Source organism: Corylus avellana, chromosome ca1, assembly GCF_901000735.1.
Source record: "Corylus avellana chromosome ca1, CavTom2PMs-1.0".
Taxonomy (NCBI): Eukaryota; Viridiplantae; Streptophyta; class Magnoliopsida; order Fagales; family Betulaceae; genus Corylus; species Corylus avellana.
In genome coordinates this window covers 6815364-6824790 of record NC_081541.1, presented here as the reverse complement: position 1 = coordinate 6824790, position 9427 = coordinate 6815364, and the positions used below count along the sequence as shown (strand labels likewise).

The 9427-nt window shown below is 34.6% G+C and overlaps 1 protein-coding gene across 1 annotated transcript; it reads left to right on the top strand.

The window, feature by feature from the left end:
• The first annotated feature begins 544 nt into the window (after window positions 1-544).
• On the top strand, window positions 545-8785 carry LOC132192072 (uncharacterized). Its single transcript, XM_059607277.1, has 7 exons — window positions 545-849; window positions 3310-3400; window positions 6396-6511; window positions 6779-6838; window positions 6922-6987; window positions 8202-8401; window positions 8479-8785. Exons 1-6 carry the CDS (start codon window positions 793-795, stop codon window positions 8391-8393), a joined length of 582 nt encoding a protein of 193 aa, XP_059463260.1. The 5' UTR covers window positions 545-792; the 3' UTR covers window positions 8394-8401; window positions 8479-8785.
• Window positions 8786-9427: the final 642 nt, after the last annotated feature.

Here is a 9427-nt window from a genome sequence, read left to right as displayed (position 1 = left end):
ATTTAGGTTAGTTTTTATTTTTTATTTTTTATTTTTTTTAAATACGTATGAAAATTAAAAAATGAATGAGAATGCATGTATGTAATTATGAACACATTAATTTAATAAAGTAAGTTGAAGAAATTTTCTCCAACACAATTTTAAAGGACTTTATCCCAAAATCAGTAGGAATATTTTGAGTTTGTTGAAATCTAGAGTCACCTTTGTGCAGATTCCATGGTTATTCCAGTATATCCTTATTAAGTCGATAACTATATATATCGATTTTTTTTTTTCTCTGAGCAAAAGAGGAAAGGCATCACTTGTTACAGAGGGAGATGACGTCCTGTGAACCTCTGACAACACACACCATAGAAAACAAATGAAAAGAAAAAAGAAAAAAAGAAAAAAAAAGAAGCTATTGACCAAAAAAAGAAAGAAAAGAAGGATAACAAGGCATAAGTACCTTCACTACCTTGTGAGTTCTGAGTCTGACTCGGTATTAGGCACAAAAGAAAAAAGAAAATGAAAAAAAAAAAAAAAAAAGAAGAAGAGAATATTCTATTTTGTTTTGTTGAATTTCTTCCTTCTTTCTTTTATTTTTCCCGGTAGATTTTTAACAGAAAGAAGCTGCAAGGAAGGAAAAGTGAGAAAGAGGGGAAAAAGCAAACGCTACCATTCTCCAATCGAATCAAATTAGAAACATCTCCTTGTTGTGATCGATGAGCTTTTAAGTTTTCGCACAACCCAGATAGATAGAGAGAGAGAGAGAGAGAGAGAGAGAGAGAGGCAGAAGACGGATTGAAATTCCAAATGGGTCAAGCGTTTCGGAAGCTCTTCGATTCCTTCTTCGGCAACACCGAGATGCGGGTACACACACTCACTCACTCTCTCTTCCATTTTTATTTTTTCTCAAAAGATATGTGCTTGATGATTTTACATACTGGGGTGTGGATGGATTAGATTATTACAGCTCAATTTTTTCTTTTTTGGGTTATGCCTAGGGTTGTTATTGTTGTTGTTGTTGGGTTTTTTTTTTTGGGTTGATTCTATGTGATTGTTATTAGCACGTATTACAAGCTTTTATGGTTTTTGCCGATTGTTTTTGGGGAAAGTGCAGTTACAGCGAATCTAAAATACTACTCTTACTGTTTTATATCTAAAATTATAGCGCACTGCACAATAATTTAAGACTACAAGTATGCATGTGCTTTGCGAAGGCATATGCAATACAGTAATTTTTTTTTGCTTTCTGATAAGTACCAATACAGTAATAACACGAACACAGTAGCTCATGGTTGAAAGGTGAAAAGATAAGCATCGGTGAAAATTAATGAAAGCGTTTAATGCAAGATTTACATCAATGTGTTGTAGAGCAAAGCCTTGAATTCTCTGAAAATCTTGACAGGCAGAGAATCGTACTACCGATGGAGAAGGAAGAGGGCAGGTGTAACACATATTCTTTCTTCTTTAACTGATAAAAGCTACCTCTTCCCCCCACAAAGAAAAAATGATAGGAGTTACACATACTAAGTAGTGGTTACACACCTATGTAATGACAATAACCGGTTGGGGGGATATTGATTGGTATTCCTTAGTCAAAGAACGCTAGTAGAATGCAAATTTTGTTAGCAGAATATTAGCAGCAGGCCTTGAGAACACGACTGCTAATAGAGATTAGACATTTAGCATTATAAATTTATAACATACTTCAAATAAGGAACTAATCAAGGTTAAAGGTGCTGGAGAATTGGTGAAAAATGCTGCTCTATGTCTCCAATTCCTTCGACATATCTTCCTTCCTCATCCTTTCCTCCTCTGCTAGACCACGACCCTCTGCAATTTCATCAAGATTCCGAATACCCTCCAAAAGCTCCTTCTTTTTCTTTCCGATGGCACCCAATACCTCTTCATTTCTTTTTTTTTTTTTTTTTTTTTTTTTTTTCAGATTTGCCTTCATGGCTTTCAACTTACTAGCCAATATATAACTTGGTAAACCGGAGAAGTTATAGGACAACAGTTTGCATATACGTAGTTGAATTAGTGTCTTATGACTTGGTTAATAGGACAGAAATATATTTGTTTGCAGAATATTGGATGGTACCATGGAGGGAATTATGATAATGAATGTGGAGTGAAAGGGTCCTTTTTTGAGCCTTTGGATCATTGTTTCTAGTTCTTCCATGGTCATATATAAAGTGGCTGTTTTCACTGCCAATGGTTTCATTTTTTCTGTGGCCTTATGAGCTTAAGAATTATGTCTTAGGTCAGCGTTCGTTGGCTCTAAAAGAGGTTCAACTTCTGCTAGGAGTGTTTGTTTATTTGAGGGTAGTGACAACTGTGAATCTAGACAGGTTTTTGTTGTATACCCTAGATCAGAGTGAGACAGCTATTTGTTACTGAATCACATACCATTGGAAGGTTGTCTGCTCCTATTTAGATTCCATTGTTCTGAAACTTGAATATTTTGGTTTGTAACTTTTTAAGCTTACCTTTGTGAAATTATTTGTCTAATATTCCAAATAACTGAAGGTTCCCAACAAGCAGAAAAATTTCTTGTGTTGCACAGTATGACTAGATGTGCTTGTTGAACTTGTCATTCTTCCTGGAACTCTCCTTGTTATAAGTTTTGATTATAACACCTTTGGAAACATATTATTTGTAATAGTGGTAACGATGATAATTAAATTGATTGTCAATCTTTACAATTTACTGCTGACCTTGTTGATGTTGCCCATATCATTGGTTTTCGTTTATAGGGCTACAATTAAATTTTTTTTTTTGGGTTAAAACATGGTGGGGGGGAGTTGATTTTTATGTCCCATTCTAATGCTGTATCTATGTTTTACCTTTTTCTTTCTTTTCCGTGTTTCCTTTTGCCTTTCCATACACATTTTCCTTCAGCAGCATATTAAACTCACACTTCTCTCTCTCTCTCTCTCACACATTTTTGTTTTTGGTTCTTCTGATTTCAGTGCACCATATATATCTGTGTGTGTGTGTGTGTGTACATTTTATGAATACTTACTCGTGGAGTAATCTTTCTCTCCTTTTTATACCGCATCCCAAACACATTATGCTGTTTTTTGTTTGTTTGTTTGTTTTTTTTTTTTTTTTTTGTTTTTTTTTGTTTTGTTTTGTTTTTTTGTTTTTTTTTTCTTTCTTGGTAGGCCCGTTTGTTATGGACAATTTATTTTAAGCATCTCTTTTCTATATGCCTAACTTCTTACTTGTTTACTTTGTGGTTATGCCATGATATGCACACAGTTTATTATTTAGCATATGTCCTGCCTCTCTTCTTATTTGTAATTCTTATTTGAGCTGGGTTAGGTTGTGATGCTTGGCCTGGATGCAGCTGGAAAAACAACTATACTGTATAAGCTGCACATTGGGGAAGTTTTGTCAACTGTTCCTACTATTGGTAAGTCACATTGCTCATGAAACATGATTTGTTGACTGTTAAATAAGGCTTATGATTTGATCATGTCATCTATACGTTCAACAGCTAGTGAAGTTTTTCTTTCCCTTTTGTGAGCAGTCTAATGATGTCTTATTTTGCTATTTAGTTTCTGATCTTATGTTTTGGTTGATGGGAAGTTTAGGTTGTTTTGTTCCTCTTATTTTGCTGTTCAGTTTCTGTTCTTATGTTTTGGTTGATGGGAAGTTTAGGTTGTTTTGTTCCTCTTATTTTGCTGTTTAGTTTCTGTTCTTATGTTTTGGTTGATGGGAAGTTTAGGTCGTTTTGTTCCTTTCCCAAGTTTGCCAAAACGATATGAAGCTGTCATAAATGAAACAATTGGAACTTGGTAGAAGAACTTATGTGAAAATATTGACAAAAGCTTCCCTTTTTCCTAATATAGATTCAAGGGAAAACATGCAGGAGTGGTGGGAAGAAATAGATGACAAAAAGAACATAAAAAAAGAAAAAAGAAAAAGTGTGCTTGTTTGAACTGATGAAATTGGATCATTCTTATCATCTAAGTAGAACCATGGGATCTTGGATAGCAGCACATAATAATTTACTATTTTCTAGTTTTTCTGATTTTTTGAACTGTTCTTCTTTTTCTCCTGAATAGGGGGTTCTCTTGTATACTTTTTGTTCTGCGTTTTTCAATGAGGTTCTATTACTTCTCAAAAAAAAAAAAAAAAAATTATTGGTTGCTTAGTAAGATGAAAAGAACACTACAAATCTATTTTCTTCCACATTAGTTTGAGGTAGTGAATACTCGAGATTTAGTGATCCAGTCAAGGTTAATATAATATTTTTTTTCTCTATTTCTTTTGTACTATGAAGTGCAAGAAAAAGAAAAAAAAAAGAAAAAAAAAATCATAAAGTTTTCCCCTAATTTTTGCCCTAAATGTTTACAAATTAATCCTCATAAATGTATGTAGGGCAATTCTCACAAAATATTGAAGAATATAGTTTTCATTATGCATTAGTAGTTTTTTAAAGGTTAGGTGGTTAAATAAAAAGAATCGATGTTATTAGAAGTCTATGCATGGAAAAAAGAATCATGACAAGTGTATTCATTAAAAAACAAAGTAGCTGAACTAGAATTTTAGTGATTATATTCTGAGCAATCACAAATTCAAGCATATTTCAGATGTGCAAGGTGTCATAGTATATTATTGCCGTTGAAAATAGTATTTGGAGCTCTACACAAGAATGTTGTAGTATAGGGTACACTTTTCTTGTCCTCGCTTGGCATTTCTGATACTCATCCTGCATGGTTATCTGTGGAGGTAAAAAAATATTTAAACGTCTCAGATAATCATGCAGGGATGATACTAGGTTTTTCCATTCTGTTTGTAAGGCGGTTAGGCTAATAATCTATTTTATTCTTTTCAGTTAGCACTGCAATTGAATTATATAATTTGATGACTTAGTTAATAGTTATCCGAAGCTTAGATTACTTGGGAAGACAATCTAGGGAGGTTTAGACCTGTTTTGGTGTTGCCATCATTGTATTAGTACCATCATTCTTGGTTGTAATCTAAGTATCTTGTGACGGTAAGACATGTTGTTCTGTCAGATATTTTGGTGGGATAGAATGTCTCCCTATGCTTTAAGTTGTAGATTCCTGTCCTCTGATTCTGCTTTTATGCATATGTATTCATATTGTATACCATCTTTAAAATTTTGACTTTTTTTTTTCCTATGCCAAGTGTTGTTATAAGTTGTAAGAGCAACTCCAGCAGATTAGCTAAAGGGCTCATAATAGCTATATTTAGCTATTATGAGCACTTTTTCGTCTTCAACAGATTAGCTCCAGAGTAGGTAAACTACATATTTTACTACAGTGAATAACAACTTCTTGCTATTGACTGTAGCACAATGTTCAAATTTTTTAATATATATTTTTTTCTCTCTCTCTCCTCTCTCTCCCCCAATGTTTCTCTCTCTTCACTCCCTCCCTCAACGGCTTGGTTCGCTTCAGCCTTCGTTAGTCCTTTGGAGACTCACTTTCTCCAACAAGAAAGTTCATCTACACTCTGTTTTTGTTGAGACGTAGGCAATATTTATTGGTTCCCATATTGTGATTCTCATTTCTCAAAATTATTGCCATTGTTATTGTTTTGATGCCGTTCTTGCTGCCACGAGTGGATTTCAGGCCAAGAGAGCATGACCCCAGGGGGCATGGATTTCTCGACTGCTTTGCTAATCCCTTCTCAGCATGACCCAAAAGGGCATGGCTGGTAATAGAAATCATACCGAGGAGAGGAGGAAGGGGTTCATATAGGAGCTGAGAATTGGGAATTGCTTTAGATGATGAACAGAGGCTAGAAAAAGAAAAGAATAAAGAAAGATTAAAAAATATTATTTTAAAAAAGTATAGAATGAAATAAAGAATCTGTTGGAGTTGGTATTAAAAAATGAGTAGCAAAAATAGAGAATTGTGCTTTTTGACTAGGTAGTATACCTCTTACTGCTGGAGACGCTCTAACCAATGGAGGGAGGCTGTCTACTCTGGATTCAGTGGCTTCTGCTCTCTACACAAACTTTAGTAGGGACTCCATTATCCGAGGAATATCACCAAAGGAATTTTTATGATGTCAAGACTCGCCAAAATGTGCATGTTGGAGCCATTTCCAATACAAATAGCAGTGTTGCTAAAAAAATCATATCAAGCGCCAGGACTTATGATAAAGTGTGCTTATTATCTATTGGATAATCACCTGTCTGCCCTATCGCCCCTCTTTAAAGCATCCTCATGCTGAATTGCTGTCTGCAAAAAGCTAACAGCATGACATGGCCCATGTGATTTTGTTATGGGTTTTTCATCTTGGAAATTGTTGTGTTTTTTTTTTTTTAAATGTAATTTGTCAAACATTTCAGTAGTTTTTGCATTTAAAATCTCCAGTGATCACCATTATGTGAAGGTTGAAGTACAATTTGATTTCCTGGTTCATTGCAGGTTTCAATGTGGAAAAGGTTCAGTATAAGAATGTGATATTCACAGTTTGGGATGTTGGTGGTCAAGAAAAGTTGAGGCCACTCTGGAGGCATTACTTCAACAATACCGATGGGCTGGTAATGATTAATTTCTATGGTCTTTTCCCATAGTATTATTAGTTTATGGAGGCATCGCCGCCCCCCACCCCCCTACCCCCCTCTTTTTGCATCTAGCGGCAAAAAAAGTGTTGCAATTTTCTTTGTGGTCTCGATAAAAGAAATAGTATTTTTAAGGAATTAGTACTTCATTAGAGAAATAAGAAATTGTTGTTATTGATCCTTACATATCTACACTCGCAATGCGGAAATAATTCATGTTATCTGTAAAAATATGTCTTGGTGCAGATCTATGTCGTTGATTCCTTAGACAGAGAGAGAATTGGAAAAGCAAAAGCAGAATTTCAGGTTGTTTATTCTTAAAGATTTAATAACTTAAATACAACTTTGTGGCTAATAGCTTCTCAGTTGACCTACTAATTTTCTTTCAGGCCATCATCAAAGATCCATTTATGCTCAACAGTGTTATCTTGGTATTTGCCAATAAACAAGACATGGTATGTTTCATCATTAATATCTGATATTCTTTCTTGCATCTGAATGATATGAGAATACACGCTTGCATGGGTTTGTGTTGGATCCATTAGTTATGCACATCTCCTAATCAGTGCCTTGCAGTACAAAGCGTTTGATACATGTTCTACAGTGATCGATACATAGGAGATTCTAGTCTTCACTATGCTAGTTTGGAATTCTTATATATCACCCTTCACACTGATAAAATAGGAAGTTTATACAGAAGTCAGAAAAAAGCATGGTATCATAGAGAAAATATATTATAGAAATGATTGGTACTCCTGTGTACTTAGGGGCGCCTTATGCTTTTTAATAATATAAACTTCATTCCTTGTCAAAAATAAAAAAATAATAAATAAATAAATAAATGATTGGTACTCCTGGACTGGCACTTGGCACTTGGCACTTGGACCAAGTCAATGTTCTATCAGTTAGATTGGCCTGTCTGGTTTGGATTATATAACATTGTTAACACCCTTTCAACTTCCCAAGCTTTTCTTTTGGAATATAATTAAGAAATATACTAAGCATGGTTAATGAATTGATTGCATTAAATTTTAGAGAAAAAGCAAAATAAGGAGCAAATTTTTTAAAAGGCCTTTTGTGACAGCAACAAATTATGCAGCTTGGCACATCTTATAATTGGTTTTCATGATTGGCTTGGATCACCATAATATTAGAAAGGGAATGTATATGGAAATATATGCTATGTTGACATATTTAACAACTAAAAGTTTGTTTTATTGGTATGTGTCTGCTAAAACTTTGAACTCAAGTACTTGTTTCACCCCACACCCCCCTCCCCCCCCCAACACACAAATCCCCACCTAGGAAAAAAATAGAGAAAGATTTAATGACATTTTTTCATGTGATTCTCAGAGCTGGCCAAACATTTTTAACTTTTGAATAATCTCAAGGACAATTTGGTGGTTGTTTTATACTTCATTGAGGCTTTGCCATTGCATACGTAATATTAGTGGAGGACACTAAAATATCTTTGGAAGTTTGTTCACAGACTTCCCTAGCTGGAGATTTTCTCCTCATAACCTTACTTGCAGAATTAATGATTTTTATGGCATACAGACTTCCTTGTACAGACAAATAAATAAATTAAAGAAGAAAAACATATTTCACTGAGTAGTCCTATGCAACATTATATTTACTTGATGATTTTATGCTTTCTCCTCCTGTTCAGAAAGGAGCAATGACGCCAATGGAAGTATGTGAAGGACTAGGTCTCTTTGATCTCAAAAACAGAAAATGGCACATACAAGGGACTTGTGCGCTTAGGGGAGATGGCCTTTATGAGGGCTTGGACTGGTTGGCTGGAACTCTGAAGGAAATGAAAGCTGCTGGATACTCTTCAGTTGGCACCTCATCTTTCTAATAGTCCAGGTTGAAACCATCTACCTACTTGATCAAAAGAAGCAAGCCATAAATTTCATTTTGTTCTCATTCACTTTTTTCAGCAGGGTTTTATGTGGGCTTGGTCCTGTCAATTGATAAAGCTAAGGAGTACGGGAGTTGGACGTTGGAAAAAAATCCTGACATGTATCAAAAGTTTTGGGCAGTTCTAAAGCAAACGAAGTTTAGTAGGTGCTTACTTCTGGCATTGACACTTAAAACATGTGTTTTCTACCAATGTAAATTGCAGATGCAGGTCCTGCCATTGATAAATATAATTGGAATCTGGGAATCTATGTATGCTTTGAATGCCCCTAGAATACTGTTTGCATATATTCTTAATACTATATAGAAAACCGATGGCGGTTCTTTCTCTCTCTCTCTCTCACTCGTGAATTCATCCATGAATGCTTTGTGCTATGTGCTTGATTCTTTAATGTAAATACCAAAGACTTGTCAAATCTTAGAAAGGATTTTATCCATATATACCGAATGATATATGGGAGGTATCCCTAGTGAAATTGAATTGGGTGTCTCAAGTAGTCGAGCAAAAGCTCATTTGTTGAGGGTTAAGGGGGTTCAAGCTGCCAGGGTTGCCCTCAGCAATTCAGGATGTGTTTCTTGGTGATTATGCCCAAGGAGAAACTCAGGAAAGACCTTTGATTTTTATTTATTTTTTTAATTAATTAATTTTATTTTATTTTTAAAGATTATTTTAGTGCTGGCATTAGTCTACTCTTACATGATTTTCACCATCAATGTATTGATAAGATTGTGACTAATAAGACTGTTTAGTTAAATCTACAATTAAATCTTCGCGCAGATAACATCCCAGCACTCTAAAGATCAATTCTCTTCGCATCACTTTTTCTGGGCAGCTTCTTATGAAACGAAATTTTCTATTCAAATCTCTTATTCTGGTCTCCTTGGAATCGTTCAAACATATATTTTTTTAAGAAATGATGCAACTATATAATAAACTCTAGAGTTTTGGGGTAAATTATTGAATTCGATCAT

Excerpts from the sequence above, each read along its gene's own strand:
- LOC132192072 (XM_059607277.1), top strand. The coding sequence starts at position 793 with ATGGGTCAAGCGTTTCGGAAGCTCTTCGATTCCTTCTTCGGCAACACC. Across the intron at positions 6,839-6,921 it reads AAGCAAAAGCAGAATTTCAG|GCCATCATCAAAGATCCATT; the intron begins GTTGTTTATTCT and ends ATTTTCTTTCAG. Across the intron at positions 6,988-8,201 it reads TTGCCAATAAACAAGACATG|AAAGGAGCAATGACGCCAAT; the intron begins GTATGTTTCATC and ends CCTCCTGTTCAG.